This window comes from Girardinichthys multiradiatus, chromosome 22, assembly GCF_021462225.1.
Source record: "Girardinichthys multiradiatus isolate DD_20200921_A chromosome 22, DD_fGirMul_XY1, whole genome shotgun sequence".
NCBI classification, from domain to species: domain Eukaryota; kingdom Metazoa; phylum Chordata; class Actinopteri; order Cyprinodontiformes; family Goodeidae; genus Girardinichthys; species Girardinichthys multiradiatus.
The window spans coordinates 37066326-37083357 of record NC_061814.1 but is presented as its reverse complement, the minus strand read 5'-3'; the positions used below and the strand labels follow the sequence as shown (position 1 = coordinate 37083357).

At 41.0% G+C, this 17032-nt stretch overlaps 1 protein-coding gene across 12 annotated transcripts in view; it reads left to right on the top strand.

The window, feature by feature from the left end:
* LOC124858842 (regulating synaptic membrane exocytosis protein 1-like) overlaps positions 1-17032 on the top strand; it is a 123303-nt gene that overhangs the window by 54942 nt on the left and 51329 nt on the right. For all 12 annotated transcript variants that reach the window (XM_047351115.1, XM_047351109.1, XM_047351103.1 and 9 more), the window contains 2 exons: positions 10116-10378; positions 12464-13143. In XM_047351115.1, the coding sequence (XP_047207071.1) occupies positions 10116-10378; positions 12464-13143 (943 nt within the window). The remainder of the gene's footprint in view (positions 1-10115; positions 10379-12463; positions 13144-17032) is intronic.

The window sequence follows — 17032 nt, the reverse complement described above, 5'->3', positions numbered from 1 at the left end:
GTTTTAAAATGTAAGAATATTTTTGTGTGATTTGTTTTCTTTTTTTGCTATAAAAATGTAAACGCAAGCTTTTCTTTTTTTTTTTTCTTTTTAAATGGGTCTGGTGCTGTCGTGATCGGGTCAAAAGGCGCAGCAGTCAGTCGCTAAAACTGAGGTCAAGTCGAGACACGCTGAGACGTTCGCCTGAGAAGATGTCGGGTGAAAGAAAACGTGGATGATTGTGGATGAAAACTACAGAAGTCCAACATGGGCTGATTGTTACGCTGTCGGTACCGCCGACATGGTGTTTCCAGAAGAAACCGAGCCGCCTGTTCCTGCGGCGGAGTCAGAGACAAAAGAGTAAGGGGGCGGGGGCATGTTATTTTTACACAACTTTTTTAAAAACGGTACGAGGTAATTAATTTTTCAATTAATGGTTTAAAACCAGAAAAATGCGCAGTTGCATCAGCCTTACGTTGGATAAACAATGGTAGCGATAAAGAAACGTAAGTTGTTGTTTTTCTGCGTAAGCACGTATTTGTACGGATTTCTGTACGCAGTAAGATCCCACCGCGCGCATGGCGGGAAAATAAACTGTCAAATAAACTGTTGAGAGGCGAATTAGCGTTTTTTTGCGGCGAAAATAGAAATTTGGCGCCCAGAGCGGTTTTCCTCAACAGTTCCTCGACATGTGAAGCACATTTACTTAGAAACTATTAAACATGACGGTAGGTATTGAGACGTTTCCTTCTTAAAAAAGTAGCTTATTTTATTTTACAAAGCTGACATTTCAATGATGAGGTGAATAACATCGATGTTTCTCTTCATCATGGCGCCTGTAAGTGAGGCTAGTTTGACAAGGACCGAACTAAAATGGTATGATCACTGGGTCAGTGAGTCCGCAGAACTGCAGTTCTTGTTGGGTTTTCCTGGTCTCCACTAGAGGCTGACATTTTTTCGGGAGTCCCACGGGTCACGGGATTCCCACGGGAAACCCGCGGGACGGGAGACAGCATCAGTAAAGATCCCGTGATTGGGACGGTACAGGATTAAAAAATGAACGGGAGCAGACGGGGAGCGGGAGCTAACCAATAGGAGGGAAAATAAACTAGGATCAATTGTCTTTGGAAATGTAAAACTGAGACTTTGTTATAAACTTTAAGAAAAAAAAACTTGGATCGACGCCGCCATTGTGTAGTTTTTTTTTTCAAGAAGCCTATACTATAATGTGAGTCAAACGAACTACACGACCCACAAGCCAACAGTGCTTCTGCTCTGTGTTTTCCACCTGCGTTCAGGATGGAGGGAGCAAACGCAGGTGGAGAAGTGGACGTGGTAAAATTGGATTTGTAACGTAAAGTCAGAAGTAAGGACTTATCTATTAAACTCATAGAGCTGACAGGAAAGTCGCAAATATGACCGAACTTCAGGAGAGTTGAATGCAGCGGTGTTAACACGCAGTCTGCTGCTTGTAAAACGTGTTTAGTTGTAATCAAGTTCACCAGTGATTAAAGGACACTTGTAAAACAGATTCTGGATTAAATCAACCCTGCATCTCTTCATTCATCAAACCAAAAGTACCATCATGTGTCAAACCTCATCTGACCAACAAAATTGCTGCATGTGCTCTAAAGATTTAAGAGGTAAGGTACGGAAGCCCGTGAGGGGACATGGGGAAAAGTATTATTTTTGCGTCTCCACGCAATACTTTTGCGTTCGGCATTTTGGAGCAACAGCACAGATGATAAACTACTCATAAAACAAACACTGATATGTGATTGATATGGTTTATTTGTCATATGCAGGTTAACACGCAGTAAACAATGCGATTAAATGCTTAGGATAAGAAGAACCGTTCAAATCACGATAAAAACAAAAGCACTAATGGCGTACAAAAAAAAAAGTACACATCATGCAGCAGTAATAAGGAAATAAAGTGTCACAGATGTGGTTTGGTGCAGTTTTATGGTCCAGAGTTCAGTAGTTTGTTTGACAGCTTGTGGATAAAAACTGTCTTTTAGTCTGATTGAAGATAATTTTATTAAATGCTGATTTCAAAATAAAACTCAATAAATCTCAAAACGGGTGTAGTGTTTGTTTCAATTTTGCAGTTATCTGGTTTGGAAACTATCCCACAAAGTATTGCGAAATAACGCAAAGACTATTGCGTGAGAACGCAAAAAAGAAAATATTCCCCATGTCCCCTCGCAGACCTCGTAGAAAGGCTTCATCAAGGGAAGATATTAAATAAATATGTTGTGAAATAGAAAAAAATTGAATGTACCATTAAATGTACAATTTATTTAATACATCATTAAATATTAAGTGTACCACTAATTACGTCATGTCGTCTTTAAAATTATACTTAATTATTCAGTGGCGCATTTGATTGCATAATAGTCAATTTCATGATATAATGGTACATTTATTGTTTCTAATGATGTATTAAATAAATAAATGGTACCTTTAATTTAATGGCACATTTAACGTTACATTTCTTTCATGTTACATTTACTTCACTTATGGGACATTCACAACATTTATTTATTTAATGATGATTTTATTGTATTAATTTTGTCCAGTTTGACCCTCCATTCTTGATGCCTGTATAGGAGGTCATGTACATTTTGTTTATTCAACTAAGATAGGCATGGTCTGTTTCCTTGTTTAATAGTTTATTATTTCTTCATTATTATTCTTTTTACTTTAACTGGCCTTTACTACAGCTAAAAACAGGGACCTAACTGGTCCTTCAAAGAAACAAATTGCCAAAAGACTAAATGAAGAAAACAAAAATGGGAGTGGCACAGGAGTGGGAGTCGTTCTGAATGGGAGCGGGACGGGAGTGGGAATCAATTTACCAGGAGTGGGACGGGACAGGATTTTTTTCGTTATGCTGGCCCGGGATTGGGATGGGACAAGACATTTTTCTGTGGGAGCGGGATGGGACAGGAGAGAAAATCCACTCCCGTGTCACCCTCTAGTCTGCAGTGGTCACTATCAAAAGTGGTCTGAGGAAAGAACCTTGTTCTGTGACCTTAGAATATTTTGTCTCTAGAGGGCGCTGTTGGCAAGCTAGACTGAAATACAAATGGACACATTCTGATCGCTGTCAACAGAATCTGTATTATTAGTTCAATCCATGCTGCCATATCAGTGCTGATTTTTTTTGCACACAGTAGAGACACAGGGAATATTGGCTACAACATAGTTTGTTGTTGTGGGGTTCATATCTTTTGCTTTAAGCAACAATAGAGTTGCATTTTCTGATAACAGCCCTCAGAATTTAAGAGCCTCTAACTTTTGTTTTTATGCTTTATCTAAACTGGAGGTTGGTGAAAGTCACACAGAAAAGCTGTGTTGCTGTCGCGTAATCGCAGACGGTAACGTGCAACAATCTGTAGTAAATTCTTTGTCGTCACGCAGAGTTCCGAGTTCCAAGTCTCACACCTGGATGCAAGCTCAAAGATCCAGAGGAGCTAAAGAACCACGCAGTTACAGAGCTCCAGGGGCTGCTGGTTCTGGGTGCATGTGCAGCTGTTGCCAAAGAGGATGCCAACCAAGAGAGTACATGTCAAAGGAATCCTTGAGAGGAAGATATAGAGAAATAAGTTTTGTGGAAAGAAGATACTGGCCAAGAGCCACCTCAGGGGTGAACCTTCCTGTTGTCATCCAGCCCACAAGGTGGTACCAGGTTGTTGGTGGGATGCAGTGCTGCCACTGTAAAACTCAGGGGAGGTACCAGATCATGTCTTGGATGTGCCAGTGTTGCAAAGTGGCCCTGTGTCTCAAACCATATTGAAACTGCTACGCCCAGTGGCACGGGGAAAGATTTTAGCTCAAGGGGCCACTGGTCATTGTTATTGAGAAGTGTTTTTTCCTATGATGGGATGCATTCTGGTTTGTGAAATGTTTGGTTTGAATAGGGATATTATGCTCTCTAACTACAAAAGTTTGATTCCTAAGAGTGAATTTTCTAGTTCAGGATATTATTCAGCAGTTAAAATTTATCACAGTTCTGAACGATCTCTTAAATGTTATTTTCAATTACGCTGACATTATTAAAAGCAAAAATATAGTGTAAGGAAGTTTCTCTAGGTTAGAGATGTCATATTTTAAATTCATTGCAAGTATTTTGAGGAACGATTCTTCTTGTTCTTCTTGTTATAGTTTACATTTTCATCCAATTTTCTTGCTGTTATGATGACATTTTCTTTGACTTGCAGTAAATAAAAAGTATTTTAGTTCATCGTATTGCATGTTTATTCATTTGGGAACTGTTTCTTTATCTTTGAAATCAACAAGTGAGGTGACAATACTTTATTTTCCCATTTAAAACCAGTTATGCAAAAAACCATCTAAAGAAAGATCTGTAATTTTATTTTAAACATTGCTGTAAGTTTTTAGTTGAAATTGAACAATGTAACTGGTGTGACAATTGCTGTAATAAACAGAACAACTGAAACATGTTTGAGTAGGTTTGAAGAACTTCTTTGGATTTTTGCAGAATAAAATGTAAAGATCTTGGATAAATTAAGGCAATAAACTTTACTGCCACTGATTTTCAAATGGTCAATCAAGTGTTAGAAATGTGTTAACCATTACTTTAAAAGAAAAAGGCAGCTTTCTTTTGTTGAACCCAGCACTGATGACTTGACCAACAACACAGCTACAAGGTCCTAGTAGTGCATCTTTTAAAAGTTCCTTTAATCTAAATGTTCCACTTCCAGTTTAATAAAGGGAAAATCTCTTGAAATTAAAATTTCAACATGGAAGGTTTAAAGACCCATTATTCCTGTATTACCAGTATTTAGTCATGCTCCTTTTTAGTGTTTGACCAAAAATTGTTTATTAAAACATTGTTTTTAGCTTGTTTGTGCCAGTGGTAGTAATCTGATCACTGAACCAAACGGTTGGCAAATTCCACTGGTTGTCATATTAAGTATCAGTAACAGAGTAATACTGATACTTGTTAGCACAACATGAGGTATTTTTCAGCATTTAATGCATCCAACTGTTTAGTACCTGCTGTTGGACCGATTTTTAATGATACAATCTTTCTAAATTGCAAATGGACGATATATTCCTGTGGCTATTATGACAGCCATATTGGATTGTGAGATGCCAGCTAATGATATTAATCAACTTTAATTAAAATTAGTTTTATGTTTTTGCCCATATAACTAATAAATGTATCTTCATGGCTCAGTATCCCTGGAACTGCGACACAAACAAAAGCCATCTTGGATTCTAAGTTTGGAGTTGCCGTGCCTGCTATGTTAAGCTACCTGTTAATACTTTCAGCAACTTTTCATCGTCTTTTCTGAGTAGGACATCCTTTGGTCTTCTATAACATTTTCAAGCATACAAATAAAGGGATCTTTGGCCATTTCTACAATATTTTTAGGTCATCCAGAGTTCTGGTTCATCTCTTATGCTCACTTCTCTTTGGACTCCAGTAAAAAACGGTCTTCAGCCTTTAAGTGACCCTTGTTGCTCAGTGGAAGATGGGATGTCACACTATGCACTGTGTTTAGGGAAGTAAATTCAGAAGCTACAAATGTTAGCATGTGGGCATCAATTCAGGAGTAGTCGTACAATCAGTGGACAAAATTATCAATGGTGTCTGCCATGTTTGTTTTGTTTGTTATGTGTTATCTTGCATCTTCTCATATCCTCCGGCACAAACCTGTCCATCTTTCAGACTGAGCTCACTGAAAAGCAGAAACGTATCTGATTGAAGACTGCTGTTATTCAAAAATCAGATGTAGGTCATATACGGACAAAAAGGTAGATTTGGGCCACTTTTACTTGCAGTGTAAGCCTTAGTCTCACTTGACCTTAGCACACAGTTATAGTTGAACTCAGTAGAGTTGAGCAATCTCCACATGATTATGTTTGTGATGGTAGGACAAAAAGGCTTTTCCTGACCTTCCAAACAAAAAGCCTGGCATACGGATGGTGTGTAATGGTTGGTATTGAGACTTGGTAACCCCAAGTGGAGATAAAAAATTGGAGATTTACTTTTTACCTCTACCATCCTCCTCACTGTATGTGGTGGAAAGAATCCTCCATGCTTAGACACACCGCTCTGACAGTCTGGCTGCCTTCCACCTTGTTGGTCCGGCTGCAGATAAATCACAGATTGGTGGATGCTTTCACCAAAGCGATAACGTCCCACATGAGGTGGTGTTTTGCTTTCTTTGTGGAGTGTGTGTATGCACATGTTTTCGCTCTCTCCCCGGTGGTGCTGGGGTGTTTGGCAGGATAAATATAGCTGCGTTGGTGTAAAACTGTTTTCTCCTCAGCTTTTGTAGCTTTAATCAAAAGCAATTTGGAGGAGGGAGAAATGGAAGGGGAAAGCAGGGGTGAGAAAGGAGGGATGGTAAGAGGAAGAGATGGGGGTCACTGATGGCAGAGTATTTTATTTTAGCTCCCTTTTAAAGAGTCATTGGGGAGTGTTCAGGAGTAATGAGAACCCTGGTGGCTGCAGGAGTAGGACTGATTCTACCGTCCACTGGCTCAGCTTCTCCATCCTCTCACTTTCTTTATTTTTAACCCAACCTCACATCCTCAGTCCACCCCAACTTCCTCATTCTGATTCAGAAAGCTGCTTAGAGCACTGAGGCTCATTCGCTATTCTAGAAAACGGCCAGCTTCACGGATCAGAACCATCGGACCGTGACGGTGACGCACACAAGGGAAAACATGGCAAAATTTGAAAATTACCACCAAAAGAAATGTAATTATAGGATCATGCTTTTTTGCATGACTTTATAATGAGTATAAGAGTTTTCAGACTTGGTAAAAAAGAATCTTTTTTGTACCAGTTCAACTCTAACTATAAGTGTATAAAAACAGGATTCCACCCTGTCATTTAGGCATGGCCGGTATGATAACTATTACAAAAAATCCCTTGGCTTCACAGTATTTACGCAAACTTTTAAATAAAAAAATATGATCTATTTCCTTAAAACAATAAAGAAATCGTCCTGCTGCTAAAATAATGCAACACATTCATTAGTAGTTATAATTTCATGGTCTGTTAGCTGTTTGTTAGCTGTCATTTTATCTATGATGCACCTTGTTAAGTAAAAATGCAGAATAAATGGCTCCTCAATTGAAAAAAGGGCTCATTGAGTAAAATATTATCTTTTTTCTTGTCATTCTACTTTTTATAAAGTATCACAAGTATAACAAGCTGGTATTACCTAGATAATTAGTTGGACCATAGCCTTTACTTGGGTTCTCGCCAGACATGCTGCTCGTAACTTGTCTATAGCTTTTTTTTTTTAAAATAGCGTTACTCCCAAAACAATAAAACCTGGTGATTCTGTGTTTTCTACGCTATGAATGTTTAACTTTCAAATTCGTCTTTCTTGTAAATGAGAGGTTGCCTTCTTTCAGCCAGCTGGCAGTCAGTGCACAGCAAAAATTAGGGGAGGGGCAGTTCCGTGCTACTCAATGCTCCATGCAGTCTTGAGAAATTTCTGATCACTTTATTTTCTCTGGCTCGCATTAAAACTGTTGCTATGTAAAAGGTTTATGAAACTTGATACCAGCCTATGCCTGCCTATGCCTGCTGCAATCAATTATTCAACAAAGAGGAAGCAATATGAAGAAGCTACTGTATGTGAAAATAAAGTAAACCCTTGCTGCTTCTATAGGTTATTAAAGGGGAATAAGCAGCTAGGTGCTGTTAATAAAACATGACTAGTTAATTGATCATTGTCTGTGTGACCACAGGTATAAAAGCTGGAGCTTTGCCATCTTGCTGCTTTGGGGCATACAGGTGTGTGTTAACACAATGCCAAGCAGAAAAGACATCAGCAATGCCCTTAAGGAAGCAACTTTTGCTGCCTGTCGATTTGGGCAGGGTTATAAGGCAATTTCCATCCATCTATCCATCCATCCATCATATTCCCCTCATCAAGCTCGGGTCATGGGGGCAACAGGTCCAGGAGGGAAAGACCAGGCGGGATATATAATCCCTTCAGTAAGGGTCGTTCCCGCGGTGTCCTCAGGACATTTTTCAGGCCATGCCTGGAAAATCTTCAAATGTAGGCGCCCATGGGGGCATCCTGATCAGGAGCCCAAACCACTTCAACTTACTCATTTCAATGCAGACCCCTTTCGGCTCTGCTTTAAATTCCGTCCAGATGACAGAGCTCCTCACCCTATCTTTAAGGCTGTTACCAGCCAGCCTCTGGAGGAATCTATTTTCGTTCGCTTGTATTCGGGATCTCGTTCTTTCAGTCATGATTCATATCTCACGCTCATATGTGAAGGTTGGAACATAGGCAGCTCTTTCTTCACCACAACAGACTGGAGCAGTGTCCGCATTAGTGCAGAAGAAGCCCCCATCTGTCTGTCCATCACCTGTTCCATCTTACCATAACTCGTGAACAAGACACCAGACTCCTTTGCCTTTTTCCGGTCGAGAACCATGGCCTCTGACTTCAAAGAGCTGACTCTCATTCCACCTGCTTCACACTTGGCAGCGATCCACTGCAGTGCACACTGAAAGTCATGGCCTGAAGAAGCCAACACAACCACATTGTCAGCAAAAGCAAAGATGAGATTCTGAAGTTCCCAAAACAGACACCCTCCTGTTAATGACTATGCCTTCAGATCCTGTCCATGAACACCACAAACATCGGTGATAAGGGACAGCCCTGGTGGAGTCAACTGGAAACAGGCTTGATATTTTGTGAATGCAGACACAACTCTTGCTTTGGGCATACAAGGATTGGACAGCCATTAAAGACCACCCAGATAACCCACACTCCTGCAGCAGCCCCTACAAAATAAACACAAAAAAATCTACCAGCTTGATTTAGGGTTGCAAAATTACACGCGAATCAACTACAAAACATCTGGAAGAATTTAGAGATGAGACAAAAGTAAGAAGTGTTTGGCCATAATGCACAGCACCATGTTTGCTAAAAACCAAACATAAAACCTTATACCAGCTGTTAGACATGGTAGTGGACATGTGATGATTTGGGCTTTTTTGGAAGTCACAGGACCTGGGCACCTTGCACTCTTTGAGTTGACCACGAACTCCTCTGACTACCAAAGTGTTCTGCAGCCGATTATGAGTCCATCTGTGCGACACCTGAAGTTTGGTCCAAACGGAGTCACCCACAGTGATCGCAAACACAGCAGCAAACCTACAACAGAATGATCGAGAAAGAATAAATCTAGGTGATGCAATGGTCCAGTCAAAGTCCAGACCTCCATCTCATTGAAATGGTGTGGTGGGGGCTTTAGAGAAATGTGCCGAAACAGCTGTCTATAAACTCAATGAACTGAAGCAACATCGGAAAGAGTCATTTGTTAAAACTCCTCCACAATGATGTGAGAGTCTGATAAACTCAAACAGAAAATGACTGCTGAGGCTTAGTGCTGCTAAAGGTAGCTCTGCAAGCTGTTGGACTGGGGGGATGGAGTTTTTTTAACACGCAGCTTTTCCATTTTGGCCTGAGGTCGGTATCTGGTGAATGTAGCCCTAGAACTGAAAAACTGGGTCCTTACTTTTCACCATGACTGGAAATTGTGTTGCTACAGTTCTAGTTTCTGTAATAGCTTGTGGATACACAACAAACATTTTATCTGCAAATTAGTCTATTCCACAAGTGCATCAGGAAATCTGAATTTACGCTCTGCAGCCAGTGTACAGTTGGTGTACATATGTGCGATTACAAAATTAGAAAGAGAAGTGGAGATTTTATTTTGGCAGTAATCCCAGTGTCCTTTAATTTAACAGTTGGCTCTGTTCTTCATTTGGTGGCCAAAGGCAGCCCACAGTGGGAGAGTCAAGCTGCTCCCTGGTACGTTTGCCGTCATTTGAGTCTTAAAAAGCTTCCAAAAATGCCTGTTTTTCCCCTGGATAACTCACATTCACCAGTGCAGCTCTTTAGGAAGTACACTGTTCCGTGTCCTGCTTGACAGCCATTGTGGCTTGGCCTCAGATGAGTGTGTGGCAAACTAAATTGCAGTTTTCACTTGCTGCAGTGAAACATGGTTTCAGCAGCACCTTCTCATGTAAAATTCTCCGCAAGTGCCTGTGACATATTTTATTATCATATATGATCTGATGGTACCGTGGCCGACGGTCATTCTGTGTTTTCTAGGTGATATGGGTGTGCAATAACTGCAGAAAGCAGCAGGAGATCCTCACCAAGCCAGGCGACTGGTTCACTGGTCCTCCTGGGAAGCCCTCCGGTCTTGGTTTAGCTGTCAGTGAGCCGTCTGTGTGCCAAGTGTCCGGGGATAAGCTGAGATCTCGCTCCCAAGCGCCCACAGGCTCCACTGGGACAATCCAAGACCGAGTGAGTGCACTCGGGACCACGTCTGGTACAGATGCTCGGTCACTTAGTGAGTCACCTCGGGACAGGTAAGATGAAGGACTAATCACCTGAAAAACGTGCTGCACGTCTGCGATTATGTTTACCTTTTAAATCTATTGGACAAAATTTTTGACTTTAAGCTGAATCATCATTTACTGGTTTTCTTTATGTTTATGACTAGACCAGTGGATTCTCACTCAAGGCATCAAAATTGTGAATGAACACATATGGAATTGCGTAGGAAATGAATAATTGTAAAATAACTTTAAATATGTTTTATATTTTAGATTTCTTAAAGTAGCCACATTTTGCTGAAATGACTGAAAATATTAACCTTTGGCCGTTTCTCAATGAACCTCTAGGAAGTTCTTTGGAAAAACACTTCAGGTGACCACCTCATGAAGCTCATGGAGAGAATGCCAAGAAAGCAACGCAGTAATCGAAGCAAAGGGTGGCTATTTTAAAGAATCTATGTAAAATTGTTTAGAGCTACAGGGGTTGGACAATGAAACTGAAACACCTGGTTTTAGACCACAATAATTTATTAGTATGGTGTAGGGCCTCCTTTTGAGGCCAATACAGCATCAATTCGTCTTTGGAATGACATATACAAGTCCTGCACAGTGTTCAGAGGGATTTTAAGCCATTCTTCTTGCAGGATAGTGGCCAGGTCACTACGTGATACTGGTGGAGGAAAACGTTTCCTGACTCGCTCCTCCAAAACAGCCCAAAGTGGCTCAATAATATTTAGATCTGGTGACTGTGCAGGCCATGGGAGATGTTCAACTTCACTTTCATGTTCATCAAACCAATCTTTCACCAGTCTTGCTGTGTGTATTGGTGCATTGTCATCCTGATACACGGCACCGCCTTCAGGATACAATGTTTGAACCATTGGATGCACATGGTCCTCAAGAATGGTTCGGTAGTCCTTGGCAGTGACGCGCTCATCTAGCACAAGTATTGGGCCAAGGGAATGCCATGATATGGCAGCCCAAATCATCACTGATCCACCCCCATGCTTCACTCTGGGCATGCAACAGTCTGGGTGGTACGCTTCTTTGGGGCTTCTCCACACCGTAACTCTCCCGGATGTGGGGAAAACAGTAAAGGTGGACTCATCGGAGAACAATACATATTTCACATTGTCCACAGCCCAAGATTTGCACTCCTTGCACCATTGAAACCGACGTTTGGCATTGGCATGAGTGACCAAAGGTTTGGCTATAGTAGCCCGGCCGTGTATATTGACCCTGTGGAGCTCCCGACGGACAGTTCTGGTGGAAACAGGAGAGTTGAGGTGCACATTTAATTCTGCCGTGATTTGGGCAGCCATGGTTTTATGTTTTTTGGATACAATCCGGGTTAGCACCCGAACATCCCTTTCAGACAGCTTCCTCTTGCGTCCACAGTTAATCCTGTTGGATGTGGTTCGTCCTTCTTGGTGGTATGCTGACATTACCCTGGATACCGTGGCTCTTGATACATCACAAAGACTTGCTGTCTTGGTCACAGATGCGCCAGCAAGACGTGCACCAACAATTTGTCCTCTTTTGAACTCTGGTATGTCACCCATAATGTTGTGTGCATTTCAATATTTTGAGCAAAACTGTGCTCTTACCCTGCTAATTGAACCTTCACACTCTGCTCTTACTGGTGCAATGTGCAATCAATGAAGACTGGCTTCCAGGCTGGTCCAATTTAGCCATGAAACCTCCCACACTAAAATGACAGGTGTTTCAGTTTCATTGTCCAACCCCTGTATTTCACACTTTTTGTACATAATCGCATGTTTGTTTGGTCATAGTTTTGTTGCCTTTGGTGAGAATCTACAATGTAAATAATCATGAAAATAAAGAGACACATTAAGTGAGAAAGAGTATCTAAAACCTTTGACCGGTAGTGTATATATCTTTGTTAATGTAAAAATACTAAGAAACAAAACAAGCAATTTAGAATTGTCTTTTAAAGCTTTGGGAGCTCACTACGGTATTCACTGCTCAGCAGCCTGACATAGGTAATGGAAGCTTCTTAATTTGCTAAAATAAAATAATAGCGAACGTAAGCATCCCTATTCTAGACCTGATTTGATGATTTGTTTGTTTCTGGTTAATATTGAATTTAAATTTCAGGAGAAATGGGCGTGGAGGCGGTGGAACGGGTCGGGCGGAGCGGCAGACACACCAGGCAAGGCTGCAAACCCAGGTCTCCATGGATCGAGACCTACGAGGAGAGTCACGCATGGAAGGCCGGCAGTTGTCAAAGGGACGGTCTCTGGAGCATGATCCTGTGACAGGAGGTGTTGGTGTAAGAAGGACAGAGGAGGGGGATTATCATCAGGTGGGCAACAGTGAGGGTCCCCTTCGACAAGCATTTCCAGTTCCTTCAGGAGGCAGGGGTCAGTCTGTGCCTGCTCAGGGTCGTGGCACGAGCAGTGTGATAGGGGAGGTCGGGGACACTACTCGACCTGGACAGAGGACGGTGGGCGGGGTACAGGCCGTTTCACAAAAAGCCCCTCCTCCTGAACTCAGAGTACCTTCAGTTTTGGGACCTGAATCGGGTCTCGGCCAGGGCGTTGGGGTGAAACGGACCAAGCGGGACAAGGCTGAAAGCATGCTGCGCAATGATTCACTAAGCTCTGACCAGTCTGAATCTTTGCGGCCTCCTCCACCACGGCCCTACAAGTCAAAACGGGGGCTAGGGGCCGGGGGGAAGAGACAAACCAGTGTCAGCAGCTCAGAGGAAGAAGGTGGAACTACGCCCGAGTACAGCAGTTGCGAAGATGTTGAGATTGAAAGCATAAGCGAGAGAGGTGAGTTGTTTTACTCTTAAACAAGAGACATTTCTTACATCTGTTTTGTTTTTATAGGTGTGGCACATGTGACTCATCACAATATTTCTCTTTTTACTCCATGATGAATTTGTAATGACATGCATGATATTTTGGTTAAATAAATACAAACTATAGAACCAAAGCCTTGCTTGTCCTTCTAGCTATTGTCTTTGCAGGTGAATTGGGACACTTACTTCCCCTTTTGTTTTTGTGAACTGTGTATACATACGAATTACTGCAACTGGTTCCCTTGATGAGAGTCTTAACCATTATTCTGACAGTTCGCAACTGCACACAAAACGAACCAAACTCAGGCAAGCACTCTCACCTGTTAGAGAAAAGTGTTATTCGTGTCTTTTGTTCCTAGTTTAGCCATGGATGGTTGGTTAAGATGCTTCTTAAGTCACAGACCTGCAGAGTGTCAACTGTTTAAATGTTTGGGTTATTAGACCATGGCACCGCTCAATCCAAGTAGCAAAAAAACTGTAAAATCCCATCCATTAGTGCCACAATAAGTCAGATATTTTAAATGAGAAGATATAACAGTTTGATAAAGTATTTCCTTCTGAATTTCTTGTTCCATGTCTTACTGTTCAAAGTTTAATGGTTCACTAAAAGTTGGGCCCTAACTTAATGAATTAGCATTGTATATACAATCACATGGTTTTAGATTTAGATTTGTTTTTCATGGAATGTTTAGCTTAGACTTAGATGATGAAGCAATCTGTTCAGAAACATTAATTTAGTCTATTTTAAAGTACACTTTTTATAATAAAACAAAAGCATTTTTGTCAGCTTTCACCCAGAGTTTCTCACACTCCTGTAGGATTTATGGTTTTCTTTTAAATCACCCCAGAGTGCAGTGTACACTCAAACTCTTACTCAGTCCCATTATAATTCAGCTCTGAATATTTCTTTGAAAACTGAAAAATGAATGGCCTCTTCAGCTTGTCATATTTCCTACGTTTACATTTTTTAGATGCAGAAAGTATGTCAAGTGTAGCCACTGGAACGCTCTTTTTTTTAAAAGTTACATCATGTTCGGCATTCAGAAGTGGCGCAGTAAGCAGACCCATCCCGGACATCAGAAAAGGTGACAATCACCATGGCAACCAGCGACTCAGCATTTCTGAGTTCTTCTGATGTTGGTACTCAGCAGCTTCTTCATTTATTAATCCATCATGGCCGCCAACATCCTATCAAAACTTATTAAATTCAGAGTATGGTGACAGAATTCTGTGTTTTCTGTCAGAAAGGTGCAGGAAGAGGTTTTAATGGAGATTTATCAAAATAAAGTTCACTTAAAATAACAGGTTTTTCCCTGCTGTTTTGGAACCTTCTTTTTACAAAAGCTGTTCATTTGATGTTACATTTTTTTGACATTAAGATGTTCTTTCACCTTCCTTTTTTATAATGTGCAAATATTGCAATATGTCAAGATTTGTTTTAAAGCAGACTCTGTGTGATGTTATGCTAGAACAGTGTGTGAATCATTTTCTGATTATTTCTTTGTCATGTTAAATTCTTCTCATCTCAGCCCTGAGGAGGCACAGTCTAACATTATGAACATCGGGGGGGGGCTTTCTGGCCTCTCTTAGTCCCAGGGTTGACCCCTAGTCATCCCATATAACCAGCTGTACATCTGGAAGCTTTAGAACTCCTTGCTATCTTCAAGCTGGGTCAGGTCACTTTACTACCAACCATTTAAAGCCACTCAGGCAGCTTGCTATTTTTGTTTCTATTAAAAATACTTTAAATCCTAAACTAAAGGGAACATAAATTGGAGCTAAATTGTTAGTTTACAAGAACTTAACTTTAGAGTGTATTTATTATGGCCAGATGTGGCTCAGGATTTATAATTCTTATCTGGGCATCCCTCCATCCATCCATCCATTTTCTATGCCTGCTTCTTCCATAGAGGGTCGCAGGGGAGCTGGTGCTTACTTCCAGCTGTCTACATGCGAGAGGCTGGTACACCCTGGACAGGTCACCCTGGACAGAGACACACGGGACAAACAACCATGCACACACTCATTCACACCTAGGGGCAATTTAGAGAGACCAATTAACTCTGGGAGGAAGCCAGAGTACCCAGAAAGAACCCACGCATGGACTGGTAGAACATGCAAGCTCCATGCAGAAAGACCCTAGGCTGGAGTTGAACTCAGGACCTTCTTGCTTCAAGGCAACAGTGCTACCAAGTGCACCACCATGCAGCCTGTTATCTGGCCAATGACATAATTTATACTTGTTACCATTTGCCAGTGGGTATACTGTTCCCATATCAAACTACTACAAATCCCAGAATGCATTGGAACAGATAATTCTCACCGTTGCAGGGTTTGCGGGGAAGGCATGACTAAATAGTGCGACTTTGTGTGTCCAGAAAAATAAATAACTGTCAAATGGTGTGAAAGTGTTTATGAAATGTTGGGAAATGTGTGAGCTCATCTGTTAGTTCTAAAGAGAGAGAGATTTTCTGATGCAGCTCATTTGTATTTGTGTGAAGTTAAGAGGAGGAGCTTTAGACCCGAGGGTAAACCCACAGCCCTGCTACCAAGGGTGGCACAAAGAGTTTGATGGATTGAGGGGGGGATTTCTTTTCCACATTGATCCAGGTTGGTTTGGATATCTTTTTTTCCTTTAATAAATTCTCATTTGAAAACTGCCATTTGTATTTAGTCAGGTTATCCGTGTCTAATTTGACCATTTTTGTATCTGAAACATTCAACACAATGTATCCTACTATTATTGGTGTGTTACGCTATATTTACTCACACCAGACGGTGACGTCTATTAACCATGGTCCTCTAAGTAGCAACTGAGGTGAGGTGAATGTTAAGGAGCCCCGTCAGGTGGGGTTTTAAACACACCCATGTGGCTTTGAGTGTCTTTTGGCTTTTTAAGCTCCAGAATAAGATCAGGTCAGCTCCGAGACAGGGTTGCTGGCAGCTGAGAAGCATCCAGGCATGCCAATCATTGTGAGATCACTGCAGAAAAACCCTTATACTCATGCTTCCATATGCAGACGCTCTGTCTTTTTTTTCTTCTTCTCGAGAAGTGCATCTGTGCTCCTTCATCTGTACACACACACAGCCTACTCATCTTCTAAAACAGCAGGAGGGCAGAGGTAGAACACTTTGTACGCATTGCCTTTGACTTAGTCTTTACTTTAACTTATTTTCTTGTATTCACATTGTTAAAAGCTCTCATATCACACCAGAAATGCCAAACGCTTTTGTCTATGAATGTTTGTTTTTTTCTTTTGTGAGTTTGACTGGGATTATAATATGTTAAAAGCAGTTAACCCCTGTGTTATTGTCTTGACCAGTTTAGTTTGATTTTCTCTTTATTTGAAAGATGTTTGAAGTTGTTTCAGCACATTAGCCAATAGTAAAACACTCTTCTATTACAAGTTCAGTTTATAAACTGGTAAAACGTTATCTGTCTATGGAAGCCCAGCCAACTGCATCTAGTCATAAGCCTTGGAGCCATCCTTCCTCCTGAGCTAGAAAATAGTAGCAGTGAAAAGAAGAAACCCTCTTTTAACAGGAGGAAACCTCCATCAGAAACTGACCATCTTCCATGTCCGGAATATTGTTACATTGGTGGAATTGTAATAATCATTATGCTTTTACTTTGGCTACAGTTGGATAACCCTTTGCTTCTCTGTTTTATATGAAAGCAGTTAGATCTTGTTAGAAATTTTTGTTTTACGTTTTTGTGTAACATGGTATTTTTAGTGGAGTTTATCATGCCATAAAAGTTTTTATGTTTACATGTCTTTCCCATTTGTTGAATAGCTATAAGGAATGGACCTCTGTCATGCAATATTTATGCCCCAGAGAAAACGGGAACAAAATAATTT